The 15908-nt window shown below is 37.4% G+C and overlaps 1 protein-coding gene across 3 annotated transcripts; it reads right to left on the reverse strand.

The window, feature by feature from the left end:
- Positions 1 to 599: 599 nt before the first annotated feature.
- LOC18602678 (S-adenosyl-L-methionine-dependent methyltransferases superfamily protein) lies at positions 600 to 14820 on the reverse strand. 3 transcript variants are annotated; one of them, XM_018119958.2, is made up of 16 exons: positions 14311 to 14816; positions 13504 to 13605; positions 13312 to 13378; positions 12892 to 13073; positions 12373 to 12633; positions 10953 to 11036; positions 10803 to 10850; positions 10662 to 10726; positions 10085 to 10133; positions 9014 to 9257; positions 7657 to 7778; positions 7312 to 7392; positions 7089 to 7163; positions 5734 to 5939; positions 5476 to 5626; positions 600 to 1286 (listed from the first exon to the last, which is right to left on the reverse strand). In XM_018119958.2, the coding sequence occupies exons 1-16, from the start codon at positions 14704 to 14706 to the stop codon at positions 1089 to 1091; spliced, it is 2331 nt and encodes a 776-aa protein (XP_017975447.1). In that variant the 5' UTR covers positions 14707 to 14816; the 3' UTR covers positions 600 to 1088. The 3 variants fall into 3 exon arrangements, with proteins under 3 accessions (XP_017975447.1, XP_017975446.1, XP_017975448.1); XM_018119957.2 differs by having other exon boundaries at positions 10085 to 10187; XM_018119959.2 differs by lacking the exon at positions 600 to 1286 and adding an exon at positions 4567 to 5324 and having other exon boundaries at positions 10085 to 10187; positions 14311 to 14820.
- Positions 14821 to 15908: the final 1088 nt, after the last annotated feature.

Consider the following 15908-nt stretch of genomic DNA (forward strand, 5'->3'; position numbering starts at 1 on the left):
TTTGTATGCAACATCATTACACTGCATATAAGCTAAGTCTTTGATTAGGCGTCTTGTAACGCTCATGCAATTGCTTTTGATTCGAGGAAAGAATGAAGAAGAGGGGAATTGACAACCATGGGAACTTCAAGTTCTTATTAATTCTCATCAAGAAATCGAACTTATTTAAAGCTCGAGCTTACAGAACACTTGTAATCACATCTACTCCTTTGGCAGTCTGTGTTAAATCAATTGTAGAGGATAGGTAATCTTCATAAAGCAACTCTATAACCAACATGGGATGAGTGAAAAATTTTACGGACAGTCACTTCTTTAAGTCAAATTTTTAAACTGATAAAAGTAGGTTTGCACATTGAAAGGAATGGCAAGCAAGGATTAAAATAACAACAGTCACGATAAGCTACATCCAGAATCATTGCACAGAAGAAAGCAAATGCTAGAAGTTTCCTCACATCAACTTGATTCCGAGATAACTAACATTGAGTACTGAAATTGTAACTCTTATTCAACCAGCCAAGTTAATGACCACTTCAGTTGATAACCTTTTTGCTTCATCCCACTGTCCATTGTTGCATATTATTGTAAGTCAAACAGTGAAATAATGCCCATAAGTCGTATTTCCTTGTATTTATATTTGTGTAAACAGAAGAGAACGTTTTCATCTTCTTCAGAATGAGACTTATATACAGAACATGGCAATGGTCTCAGTGAATCAATCAAGTGGACCAAATGGAAAGGCTGGCAAAACTCATACTCACAATGGTATGATTAAAAAGTTAATACTGATTAAACATTGATGAGGGTATATTTCAGATTCGAGCATCTGATAATAACACCTTCATGCATGCAATAAACCCTGCATAATGGAAATAGTAATAAGTAGAACAACCTAACTGGATACTTATACTTCTAGCTTTTTCCCCGTACTGTCTAAAGAAAAACATTCAAAATCTACTTGGGACTTCTCTCATCATGCAGTGCACTCTTGATTCGCCCAGTTTCAATGTCAAATACTCCCATAAATTTGAGGAAGCTTCCTCTCAGGTAACTTAAGAACATATTGAAGGGGAAAATTGTTATCAGCTGTCTCACTTTAAACACCTGAGCTTCTTCACTGCGTCATTGATGCTCTGACTTATCTCAGGATGATTGGGCTTGAGCAATTTCTCAAGTCTAAGGGTGGCTTCAGGTATGCAATCCTCCTTGATGTAAGACTCTGAACAAAGACCAAAAATCACTAGGTTGACCTCTCCCTCAAGTTGAAGGCAAAATAAGTGGCTGAAGACCTGAAAGGTGACCATTACCATTACAAACTGCCAAACACATTTATATTGGTATGTGCTGTATAAATTTAATAAACACAGAAGAATGAAAAAATTGTTAATGCTAAAATTACTATTAGTTTGCTAAATGTCTATATCCTCTTAATAAGTTCCGCTAGTTAAAATAATCACAACAAAAATAATCAATTAATAGCAACAAAGCTAAATTTATCAGAATCAAAAATAGTGTTGGACTACCTGGGGTATAGCAAACATTCCTACCTTTGCACCACTTAAAAAACAGTAGTATACTTAGTAACTGAAAACTTTGATAAAAGGAGTTGGAGAAAAAGTCAAGAAGATAATAGAACAGAGAGAGAGAGAGAGAAAGAGAGTGAATCTATGTGCCTTCCGAGGCATACATTATTAAGGAACAATCCCCAAAGAAATAAAATAATTTTATTTTTTAGAAAATGCTAAATGGAGTAAGTCTGGTCAAATTGAATCTGATTGGATAAAAATGCCTTTAATACTCAAGGTATGTTTAATACAACCAAGAATCACAAGGAATATATTAATACACAAACAGGGATGGAGCCAGAGGGGCTAGGTGTCACTGTCCGTGAATCTGTGAACAATCCAACTCGATTGGACCATCGATCTAACAGCACAAGGACATGCTGCATAACGAGACGAGACGTGAAACAGCCATGGAATGATATAACACACAAACTCAACACAATCACCATTGAACCAGCATCGATTGGGATTTCCGAACACACAATACGCCAGCAACATTGGGCTGCACAAGCAGGGTGCAAACAAACGGGCCATGCAATGCAATGCAAGACAGCAAGCTTCCCACACGCACATGGGCACCATGCATATGGTAAGTATGCACATGGGTGATTAGCGTATGGAAGTTGCACATGTGCTGTGCACACAAGGAGGCCGTGTGCATAATGACCACACACCAAAGGGCCGCACGCGTACAAGCCACATGCACCATAAGGTCTCGCACGGGAAGGTTGCGCACAAGAGGACCACGCACTAGTGAGCCATACAGTAGAAGGCCATGCATCAGTGAGCCGCACATCACCAAGCCTCACACATGTTATGACAGAAGGACTCGCATAGATGTGGGCCGTGCGCAAGGAAGCAACGTGCGTGAGGGCCACGCAGATGGAAGCAACACATCAACAGCCTAGATACAAGAAGACTACCTAGATGATCTATTAGCTAATAGGAAGAGTGGCAGCCAAGTTAGTGTTCTATAGAAATTATGACACTTTCCATATTTATGTTTTCTTACTTATCATTTACTTTACTTACACTACAAGTAGGTCTAAGTTTAGACAATTTTCATATTAGTGATTTGCCATATTTTTACTAGGTTTAGTAAGTTATTTATTATCATAAATAACCCCTTTGGGAGTCATCATAAACTGTCACGAGATTGAAACTTTAGTCAAGATCCGTGCGATGCTTACCCCAAACGTGAAGACTAAGTAAGCCTAACTACGAAATAATACAGAAGCATAAAACAATTGAAGAAATGAATGAGAGAAAAAATAAGTGTATTATTCCTCATAAGCAAATAAAATACCAAAGACCTACCCTAATTGCTTGGTTAGCAACTTGGTACCCTAAACCTAAACCTATTTGTAATGCAAGTAAAGTAACTAACAAGTAAGAAAACATAAATAAAAAAAGTGTTCTGTTTTCCATAGAACACAATTTAGTCTAAACCCTAGCCTACTTAGCTGCCACTTCCTTGTAGCCAATAGATCACCCCCATACACTAAGTCCTCTTGTAAGCAAGCTGTTAATGCGCTGCCCTTATGCACACTGCTTCCCAACGCGAGCCCTACATCTATGCAAGTCACTCAAATGCAACATGTGTGCGACTTGATGATGTGTGACCCTTTGTTATGAGGCCCACTAGTGCATGGTCCTAGGCACAGCCCTCCCGTGCAAGGCCTTCTAGTGCACACCACCCTTTAACGTGCGGGCCGTATTTGCACAACCTTCTAGTGCGAGGCCTCCTGGTGTGCACAACACATGCGTAGTTTTCATAAGCGTGTTGCCCATGTGAGCACTTACGTCATGCGCGACGCCTATGTGTGCATACGAGCTTGGCACACCAAGCTTGCTTTCCCGCACTACTCAGCATAACTCGTCTATCTGCACTCTACTTGTGTGGCCCAGCATTGTTGGCATATTGTGCATCCCAAAACCCTAATCAATGCTAGTCCGATGGTGGTTGATTTTAAGTTCGCATGCCATATGGCCTCATGGCTAATTCACGTCTCGTCTCACTGTGCAACATGTTCTTGTGTTGCTAGCTCAATAGTCCAATCAAGCTGGACTAGTCACGGATTCATGAACCGTGACATTCTCCCCCACTTAATTTTGACAACACCCTTATTGCCTCTTGGTCTCGTTCCACCACAAGTCTTCTGCGGGTCCACCACTAGCTTTGTGGGTTCGTTTGAGACAGCTACTGGTCGGCTGTCCCATGAATACTTCCAACTCTGGTTGTGCTCGTTGGTGTAGATCTTCGGTTAGCATCTCACCTCTGAAGCCTTCATGGTACGCTCGTGAAGCATCCAAGTACACGATTTCCATGTGCACGGTGTCTAAGTTTGCAACACAAAGGGGGAACAATGGGTGTGAGCTTGACTCACGGATCGTCACTCCCTTGTCAAAGATTGGTTGACTAAATTGCCTACGTTTAGTTACGAAGTCGCCAAGTACGACTTGCCAATCCTTGTTTGCCATGTGCACGTCCTTTAATTATGTTTTTCCGCAGTTAGTAAAGATTATCACACTATAAATAATCCCCTTAGATTCACTTTTATTTTCACCAAGCATAGGTCAACCAAAGATATAAGCAATTAGTATAGGTCTCTACTATTCTGTTTGCTTCAGAGGAATAATACACTTATTGTTTCTCCCATTCCTTTCTTCAATTGTCTTATGCTTCCATATATTTACACTTCCACATTACTTTCATAGTTAGGCTTCTTAGGCTTCATGCATGCAGGGGTTAAGTGCCGCACAAATCTTGGCTAAAGTTCCAAACCCGTGACATAAAGCCATGGCCCCTGTGGCTTTCCCAAATCCTTAATGTTTTACCTTTACAAATTTCTAAAGGCTTTCGTAATTTTATTACTTGGCCCCTCCTATTCTTAAAAATTCTATACTTAACTTTAATTTTCCAAACTCTATGCTAAAAATCTACAAGTTCTTTTTGGAATTTTTACTGAATTTAATTCTCATTTTCTCCTTCACTTATCTTCACTTTTATGGGATCACTTTTCCTTTGTCTTATACTTAAATGGTGCCTTCAATTTTATTCTCCTAATAGTACTTTTTGGTTTTTGCACATATAAATTCTTATCTTTAATTCTTATTCCTTTTTTCTTTTTACTTTCCTAAATTTTTTACTACAATTATTTCTAATATTTAACAATTTACATATCAAAGACATTATAATAACATTTTATGATAAACACATTAAATGCAAAGACATTACAAGAATAGTTTTTTTGTTTTAAAAAGATTAGAAACTAAACAGATAACACAAAAATAATAGCTTTCTTTTTATAGAAAATTATAGCATAATTGCCCCCCCTTAACCTAAAACTCTGACTCCATGCCTGCACAGGCATACACAGACCCATTCTAGTATATCATTTATTGTTCTAATTGATATTCTTGAAGCATTTTTTTCAAAAGTCATTAATCATTACAATAAAACTATTGTTTTGTTTAAGATAGAATAATGGCTTCCAAATAATAATTAATTATAAGAGAATATTGAACCATCAAAAATTAATTCAGATTGTTAACCATAGAACATGTGTTGAAGTGTCATACAATACAGAGCAAGCATAAATATCCAAAAAAGGTAAAACAGAAAATATATGAATCACAGATAATGTTAAGCTCTTGTGCAGCCCTTTGGTATTGTTGAATCCACATTCCATAGCATGTATAAAATCTGTTCTCTTTTCAAGTTTTCTGGCTGGAGCAACCTTAAAGCAACATCTTTGCTGGCTATTGCAATTCTCAGCCAGGACCATATAAATAGTAAAAAAGAAGCCTTTAAAATATAATTAATAGTAGATTTATAGAAAGATTAAATAGATGGAGAGAGAATAAAACTTTAAAACAAACAACAATATTTATGAAAGTTCTTTATTCTCACCTCTTTCATCCTTGAAACAACCGTGTCTTTAATGGCAGAAGACCTTGAGACCAAATTGATAACAAAGAGACCTTGCTCAGAAAGGGTATCTTTTACAGTTCGAAGAAAAGACTCTTCCACAAAATCAGCAGCAGGACAGGTCATTCCAGAGCTATAAGGATAACAAGACAACATAATAAAAGAGATGAATGAACAAAAATTAAAAGATTTTAAACTTTTCAACAACAATATGTAGCAACCCTTAATAGTTACAATCACCTCGAGTCTGAAGAGTCGACATCAACAATAAGTATGTCAATAGTGGTACTTCTTCCGGTTTCTTCATCTGAAGAATTGCATCTCCCATTGGAAGAAAGGAGCATTTCACTACTCAAAGCATCCTTATTTTCATGAACAGGCATTTCCCCAGCTGCAGATAAGTTTCTATAGTCCCGGACAAACTCAATCCCATCGGCAATATGTACCTGAAAACCATCGGAAAGCCTAAAGTTTTTAAACTCTATTAAAAAAGAATGTTCTTTCTGACATCTTAAAGTTCTTTCCATATGCATACTTGAAAAGGTGAAACAAAAATGTTTTCCTAATTTACTTATTCTATCTTTTCCAACTTTTATTATACTACCTATGCCATCAAGAAGATTATTGAGTGAATAGAGCCTTGATGTCTTGAGCGAAAGATTGAACCAGGAATCAAACCACGAAATTAATATATAATAACAAAAATATACAGATATGTAATTAGAATATGATATTACAAATAAACAATGATAAGCCTTCATTAAGTTGAAAGCTAACAAAAAATACTTGGAGCATACAACAGGGTTAATTTACCCTAAAAAATATGTTGTCAAATATATATCTAATTTGGCAATTACATCTAGAAAAAGCAAATGTATTATATGTTAAAGTTTGTACCATGCTTGTACTGTAATTTCTTATTAAAAGTTATATCATATCTCAAAAACATCGAACAATCATTGTTTACCAAAAGACTATATGTGTATACTTATAATAAATTAAAGATAAACACATTCACACACACACAAAGAAGACTCTGCGGCGATATTCTACACATCCAGATTTGCTTGTTGGCTAGAGCACCCCTTATCAAATATTAAGGTCACTGGGTCAGGTCCATCGATCAACAACTTTTGGAGGCACTTTACTCCCCCTCCAAAAACTACCTGGTTTTCTCAACTTAAAGCAGTTCACCATGTTTCAATTAAACCATCAACTTTTTAAGAGGTTCACCAAAATCATTGTGTTATGATCCAGGCCATGTTCAAGGCCTTGCAGGTCTTCCAGTTAGACCAACCAATCCAGCCCAATTTCACAAATGAGTTAGAAGTTTAGTCTCCTTGGAAATAAAATGAAGGTGAAATTGCTATGCACGGCATCTTAAAGCATAATCTGCTTAAAGGTTAGTTCTCCATGTGTGAATTATACTGAAGGCAAGTTTGACGATGAAAACATAAATAATGTTGATAACTGATCGGAAACAAGACCAAGCACAGCATCAAACAGATATTAACAGCAACAATGATACTAGTTTTTTCAGGACAGGATATAACAAAAATAAAATTAAAGATGCACTCTGATCCACAGCTAGTTACCTTCAAATGTTTATCTTGAGTAAAACCAAAGTAGTCTCTTGCAAGGTTAAGCATAGTAGGATCTAGCTCCACCACCTGTGGATAAGCAAGCCATTGCACTATTTCCATCAAGTGAAATCAACTTTAAAAATAAAGAGAAGAATCATTAATTAATTTAAAAAAACTTTTTTATAAAAACAGATTGCAAATTTGCGAGAAGATAATGTAAAGAGCTTTAAATTACCTCAATTTGCATAAATTGCATGCACTCATGAAGAAACATAGGAAGTAAACCTGCACCAAGACCTATCACAACTGCTTTAACCTGAGAAAGTTGTTTTTTTAACATGAGCAGCACATTACGAATAAGAGCATCAATGATGTCAGAGAAAAGTTCACTTGCCTATTCAGACAAAAACATCATGCAGCAATTTTAAACATGCAAATATGAAGGTCGGCTAAAGTAGGTCCAAGTCTGACACAGAGTATTATGACCCATAATTCAGAAATAATGTTCATTTCTTCATCTATGCATATCAAATGACCACCAAAATAAACTTTAATCAAGGAAAAAGAATATAGTCCTTACTCTATTTCCAGCTGATGCGACACTTTCCAAGTAAGATGAAATCAGCGAAAGCCCAGAAATAATCCCCGTATGATAAGAGCTAGCCAGAAAACCATGATAGACCTTCATCTTGCTGCTCGATTCTATTTTTAGTTGAGATGAAACAAAGTACTTTAATATTTAAAAAGATAATAAAACAATCTTAGATAGAAGGTAATTTCGGCATTCCAAAGACAACATGTAGCTTAAGATCCTAAAAGAAGTGACTCTGCTTCAACTGAGGCTGACTGAATAATGCACAAGGTTAGAAGTTTGTTACTGCAATGGTGTCCGACCAATAATCTTAAAAAAGAATCATATTTCTCTCCCTTTACTAATAATAATACACCAAAAAAACATTAGTGCCATTCAAATGCAGAGGAATCATATAATGCTAACAGTAAAAGAAAGAAAAAACTGTCTGTCAGTTGAAGTCTAAAACATCAATAAATTCTAAAGAAGTGCCACATGTGGAAGTATAAAACCAAGAGAAAAGGGTCAGCAAGACCATAGTCTTCCAGTTTAGTATCAAAAATGTTCTGCCATCACTCTCTTTCTATGAATTACCAAGATGACAGGGTAATGCTATCTTAGTAGATTGTTTATCAAAAAGAACATCCACCCAGCTTGCTAACAAAGTCAAGCATCACCCAACTAATACCAAAAAATGAGAAAACATTGGGCAAATGAATAGTGAATTACCAGAGGATTAACGGTTTTGTCTGTCTAGCATATAACCGTTAGTTCACTTCTAGTTTTTCCTCCGTTAGGTTATTATAATGGGCTGTGGTCCAAAAAGAGAGAAACTTTAAATGAAACCCCAACCTACAGTGTTCCAAAGAGAAGTTGCCACTTCTCTTTTTACCTTCAATAACCAAAGCTTCATAGAAAGTCTTCGCACTAAAAACTTGTTGGAAGAAGTCTCTAACTTCTAAAGATGACTTCTAATACTAATGCCACAATTTCAAATGACATAAACAGAGCAGAAAAAGCATTCATTGAATCTAATTCCTCATTCTGCAGAATATGGGTCAAATTCACCATCCCGGGCACAGCAACCAAACTCACAGAGGAAAAATTATCAAATCTCCACAAGAATACTAAATAAATCAAGAACCACATTCATTGGAGGTTCCAGCCTGTACCTAATATCCTTCCAAAAGCACCTTTTCCTCATCACTCAGTTTAACATGTAAAAGACAACATGATCCTGAAGAGTTAGTTTCATCGAATTCCACATATCAAAATGTAAAATAGGTTTTACAATTCAAACAAACTCACCTAGCATTATACCAAAGTTACTCAAAACTACCAAAAATTTGGAAGAAAGAATCATTACCATTATTTTTTCTCTGGGTTCCTCTTCGTTTGGATTTGGAAGATGAGCTTGCTTTCTTCGGCTCTGATTTACTGACGCTTTTGTCAAAAGATCCATCCCTAGTTAGCAAAGCTTCAGACTGTACCAGGCCCTCAGTTCTTCGGAAAATAAGTCGACGGAAGGGTAAAGAGCGAGCGACATCACCATCAGCATTTTCGTAAACAACATCTTCAATAACGATAGGCCCGGTCAAAGAAGATGAGCCCTGTACAAAATATAAGCAGGCAATTGAGTTGAGAAGACTGCACCAACCACAATCTGCAAATGAATACATGTTATACAGAACATTGCAAATGACTGAGCAGCCAAGGTAAATCTGCAATTATAAACAAAGCAACTGTCCAATTGAAAACCACAAACGCATTTCAAGAAAAACTAATATTCAGTTTACCGCATACTTGAGTTGATGGCTCCTATTTATATTAGTGATCACACAACCATTACAACAATGGTTTTTTGCAAGAGAGATGAATCATTAATCACTACAGACTCAAAGCAATTGGCTACTAAAGGACAAGATATTATGCAACATTTATGCCATTAAAGTGCAAGGAATGCTTTTTAACATACTGAAATTTTATTTGAATATAAAACCAGCCTAATAAGGGCACCCTGTAACTTTTGAGACTGATTTATGTTCAGTCAAGCCCTCAACTCTCAGAAGCTTTCTTGGTGCCAAAGCTTTCAGATGGACAAGGAAAAGGAATAGTGGTTGTGAAAGCTATAACGTAAGTACAGAAGAACTCCATACTTTATATACTATAACAATATAGTTGATTTAAATGCTACTTTGCACTTCAAATCATAACACATGCCAGCAACAAGTGCACCAAAGATGTTAAGAAAAGAAACATTATGCAGTGTATCTAGTCTAGTAAGGAGATCAGACAACACTTATTCTAGACAATCACCAAGATTTTGCCCTTCCTATATAACAATGAAGCAGGAGAAGAATGAAAACTCTCATAGATGGTGCTTAAAGTATTGCTAAACACATACTAAGAGAAATAGCACTGTGAGAGAACTATAAACCTGATAAACAATGTTTCGCTGCTTTATTCCATCACTTGCTGTCATAAACCTGGTACAGTAAACAAACAAGAATCCCTCACAGAAAGAACAGATGATTGTTTGGCTATACAGCAAAACAAGAAAAGTGCAGAGTAAAAAATTCCACATGTTAGAGCACTACACAACAACATTAAACCGGTGCTCCTTAGATCATATTTCATGAAGGATTAACAACTTCAATTGTTTGCTTCATGAGCCTTTATATAATCACAAATTTTCTAAAGTGGCACTGAACAAGAAGTAGTCATGCAATTGTTTTATGGGAAGTCCAATAATTAAGAGATCAGTCCTCTTCTTTAGCAGTGTGATGAACACTTTTAATCTTAGAACTTAGGGACCAAAGTAAAACCTGAACGTACCAAAAAGACGGCAGCATCGCCTTACACAAGTTGCTGGTGACATTTAGGTTATAAAATAATGACATAGTACATTCCAAAGCAAACCACTTATCCAACACTCAAAATCCATTATAACAAAAACATAAATGAGGAAGAATGGATATTAGCAAATGGAAAATTTATAAAAGAATGGAACATACGGAATTTGATCTTCCTTATCATTATCTGCAGGCGCCAATGGCTTCACCAGAGGAGACAAATCCTTCTGAAAGAGATAGCAATATCTAACTCAGTTAACGAAACTGAAAGTTGACAAGTGAAGCTAAATATCTGTAGCATACCTGAATATGATCCATATCAGCATTAGCATGGATAGTCTCTAATAAAACCTTCATTCATGACATAAAATTATATTTAGATGCTTTAATTGGAGAATGAGTCTCATAAAAACAGAACTTGAACCAAGTATCAAACGTTCTAGGAAAAGCTACCATTATTAGACGAGCAGCCTTTGAGCTCTCAACCACCTGCCATTGTCCTTCTTCAGAAGAGAAGAGCCATTCATGAGCCCGAGTCTGAAATCTAAGAGTTAGTTACATATTTCAAACAGAAAAAAAATCACTTGCCCCAAATTGGGTAAACATTACTATATGAAAACATATGCTAACTAATTAACTGCAACATATAAAGGTTCAATGCCTTTTGCTTTCCTCTAATACATATTTGTGGGTGCTTATGGTATGACCTAAAAGGAGCTAACATGGTTGAAAGGAAGAGAAAAGAACAACTTCTATGATGCTCCCCCCCCCCCCCCCCCCCCCTTCCCGTGCTACTCAAAATGCAAAAGAAATAAATAAATCTATAATAATAATTAAAAAAGGCTCTTTATAGTACCTCTACAATCTTTTTCATTTGCCTTGTAAACATAGAAGATGAAAGCAATGAGGAAGACCAGTATGAGGGAGGGCTTAAGGCAGTCTCTTAGAGCATGGAAATGGTTTGTGATGAATTGAGTAATATTATTTTCAAACTTGACAGAAAAGATGCAGTTAAGATGAATTCATCATAGAAATCTGTGAAAGATCCCATGACAAAGCAAGTATATTAATAGCTAAGTTTTTTTCTGAATATAATTATAGCTAAGTTTTAAGTTAGGATGGTTAGTCACCAATTCAATGTCCCATGAAAATTTTAATTATTCAACCTATCCTTTCTCTAGCAAGAGTAGGAAACGGATCCTGCAGCAACTACACCCACCACCACCACCTTAGCAAATCCTGAAGAACTTGTTCACCTATCTAGACACCAGAAGAGTCGAAATGCAATTCTCTCATTGAATTTTGATTAAAAAAAAAAAGAGCAATGTAACAGATTCTAAGAGATCCAAAGAAGTTGCATATATTCTAATTTCTCAAGTTAGCAAGCATTTATGAATACAAGATGGAAATTTGCAATTTTATCTCCAAATAAATAATGGAATAAAATACGTTCACTTGTCACAGTCACATAAGACCCAATGCAGTATCAGTCCTGTATTAGAGGACTTACACCAATCCTTATCCACACCATGCCAGAGTCAAAGCCTCCAAGGCCAATTATTCAACTATATAGGAACCAGAGGACACTAACCAATAAGTCTCTATGCCCACAGTCCATTTGTATTCTAAAGACACCTTTTTCTTTGATAAGTTTAAAGGCACACCTAACTCATTTTTTTTGAACCAACAAACTACACATTTGAAGAAAACAAATAAACAATTTTGACCGTTTTAGGAAACATGTAATTCTCTGTTCAATTAATACTAAATAGATGCAACTTCTGAGCTATAAGAAAGCAGACTTAATTTCAATCTGATTCAGGTAAATTTTGCTTCAAAAAGTTGATTAAAACCATTTACAGTCAAGGCATACCTTAGGAACAATAAAGACACCACAGTGAAAAGAGAATGGACCACACGGTTGTTTAGCATCAAGCAATACAGCATTGTAACAAAAACGGGAGCCCCCTTGTTCACCCAAAGTAAGCTGAACTCGACGACCAGGGCTAAGTTTAGTCAGATCCCCCTTAGCTCCGAGTTGCAGATCTTCAAGAGAATACAGTATATCAGAGCCACTCAAGTATTCTCCACGAATTCGATTCTCATTTTCAAGGGCTTCACAAAGACCAGAAGCCTAAAAACAGATTCCAAGGTTTAAATCAAAACCTTTAAAGAGATTCAGGTTCCAAGATTTCAGAATGGAGATCACATTGATAAAAAACTATAGTAAGAAAATTCATTTGCCTTTTACCATTTTGTTCAAACACTCAAGAAACCACTGCATGAACTACTATAACCTCTTACATATCAATGTTTGAATATTTGTGCACTTTTACTCAATTTATATTGCAAATACTAATAATAATAATAATACTAACTAGATATTAAGCACCTGATGTTGATGACAATCAAGGGAAGAACGACTGAAAGATGACATGATCTGGTGCAGTTCATTGGAATTCTCTTTCTCAGCAACCAACATAAAGGTTTGGAGTTCAGGATTACTAGATGGTTTCTGAGGTATAGCATAAAGGCTCAGTTTCCAGCCAAACCTGAACTTAGGAAAAAGCAAACCTAAAAGGGTAGAAAGCAACATGTATCTTAGCAGAGGCAGTGATTAATAAAAAATGTAGGAACAAAATACAAAGAAAAACAACAAAGCAAGTAAATGAATAGTTTTCCTAATCTAAAGTCCATCTCCACAACAAGCACATTAACTTTATTAATATATCTTTAAAACGAAACTAATGTAAGCAAAAGCAATAGAATGTAGAACAAAATTCTTTTCGCATTAAGTTAAAGTAAACTGTACCTAGAACATGAGATTCTGCCAAGGTAAGACAAATGAATTTACCCCTGGATTTCAAAACTCTTTTCACCTGATGATCCAAATCAACTTTTATGAATACAACAGAAAATTTGACCCTTCTATAACAATGAAAGTATGTTGCCGAGTACATAGGACAGATAATGGATTAATAAGATAAATCAAACTCCGCAACACCTCGGATAGATATTGATTCCCCAGCTTAGGGCCAAGCTCTGGCTCCATCAAAGCATCCAGTCCACCTTTGTCGAGAACAACATCAAATGTATCATCGGTGAACTGGTAAATATAGTTATATCAGATAAATGAAAAGTAAAAGAACAACCACAAAGTCAAGGAAGTGGGACATCAATCAGAAAAAGCCTCCTTCACCCACCAAGAAGCATAACAAGCGAAAGACAAGTTAGCTAGTATAGATAGATCAAACAAATCCAACATAAAATTATGTTACAAGAAGAGAATGCTAAAATGACACAACCATATATCTTAGCACTATGCAAAAAGCTGACATTAGTCAATGTTACTCAAACTTCCCATTACAAGAGATGTATTACTATTAGGAATGCAGGCATCAATAAGGAGATGGTCAGGAGTTATGAATAATAGTAAACCAGCAGTCATTTAGCTTGTATTTTGTAAACCAAAACCACCCAATCCCATACACATTTGAAGAAAGTTTTGCATAATCTCTAACTATCCCTGTCCTAAAATGCCCAATATTAAATAATAAGAACAAAACGGCATACAATTTCTGAATTTATTCATTCCACAACATCAATGCCCGGATGTTAAAATTTGAAACTTTCAACTCGAAGGGCTTGATTGAAAATGCTACATCAAATTATTGTATCCGCGTCACGGACTTCCATGTCTACCAAAAAGAAGAAGGAAAAGGAAAATTTTATAGCACCAAAACTCATCACTTAGCAAATAAGACTCCAAACAAATTCAAAAACCACCCAAGTTGAAAAAATGAGCAGAAACCTGCATTTGGGTCATGTCCATAACCCGCCAACGCATGTTGGGCCGGTCCCTAACATTACGTCGAAGCATGTCGGAGATGACAACCTTTGAGAAATCAACATTGGTTACATCTTCGAATCCGGCATCGTATAAGTGCTCTGAGAGGCGAGAATTGCCGCAACCAGGCACCAGTATTTGCAAAGAAGAAGAAGAGGGTGAAGGCTGCTGCTGCTGTTGTTGAAGAAGAGGGAAGAGTGAGTCACGGAGCTGAGGCCACTCAGCGTACCACTCGAACGAGTCATCGCTGCCTCGGACAGTAAAGAAGCTGTCCCAGTTTTCTTTGCTCGTGAAGTCTCCGAGGGTTTTGAGAAGATCGTCGGTTGAGGCTGATGGTTGCTGGGTTCTCTTCTTACCCATTTTCTTCTTTGATGTTTTGCATCTTCTGTTTGGGGTTTTGGCCTTTGGGTTTTAACTTCAAAGGGCACTTGGAGGGTATAGATTTTTTTTTTTAATCTCTTTCATGCTTTCGTTATTATGTTCCACCAAGTGAAATCCACAGCTTTAAATGGTACACATGATCCAAAAAATGAGAATTTAGAAAAAAAAATTCACTTTCCTTCATTATTAAGGAAAAAAATTAATTATTTTATCGTTATGCTTTTGTAAATTAAGATAAAAAATATATAATCTTTAAAAATTCTTTTAAATTATTGACTAACTCCCATGTCACTTTTTTTATTTTTTACATTATTATCCCTTTTTATCTACCGTGGAGCAAAAAAAAATTTCTAAGGGGGCAAGGTAAGAATTTTAGGAAAGGCAAATTGTCACGGTCTGCAGACCCGTGATCAGTCCAATCCATCACTTCCAATCCAGTAGCATGTATGTCTGCTGTCCAGCCCACAAGCACGATTGGAGCAAGGAGTTCATTGAGGATTGTAGGCAAGCAGTCCATAGGAAAGAGGTTTCAGACAGACCCAATGGCAGGGTGGCTGGACCACAACAGCGACACGCAAGCCAACAGACAGCACACTTTGAAACAGTTCAGTCGGCATGGCCAGCCAGCATAGCCACACAGCACGCACATTGGGCGTGCATTCCACAGATCCGCATGCCGGACGCACCAGCAAAGCTGGGCCACACAATCCTTGCAATGCAAGGCCCCGCAGTAAGGGACAGCGCACACACAAGCCCCCCACAGTTCAGCCTCGTAGGAGGGGGCTACACACATCAGCCCAACACCATTGGGACGCGCAACAGAAGCCCACACGAGTCTTGCTGCACAAGTTGCTCGCACACCAGGCAGCAGCACACATGGGCTCGCGAGATATCGGGCCACATGCTCCCAGCGCCTACACACCAGAGGGGCTTCACACTGGCAACGCACCCCAGAGCCCAGCGGTAGGGGGCCGCGCGTCCTGAGGGCTCAGCCATGCCGAGTGCCCATCAGCAAACGGTGCAGGCTAATTCCATATGGGTGCCGCGCACCAAGCTAGCCCGTCCAGGAGCTGCTCGCTTATGGAGTCCGACCCCGAGGAGGACCATGCCTTGGCAGGCCTTGCCTTGGAGGACCTGACACGGACACTCGCTAGCTCACTCAGGAGCAGCACGCGAAGGCA

This window comes from Theobroma cacao, chromosome 4 (genome assembly GCF_053813885.1).
Source record: "Theobroma cacao isolate CCN51 chromosome 4, ASM5381388v1, whole genome shotgun sequence".
Classification (NCBI taxonomy): Eukaryota; Viridiplantae; Streptophyta; class Magnoliopsida; order Malvales; family Malvaceae; genus Theobroma; species Theobroma cacao.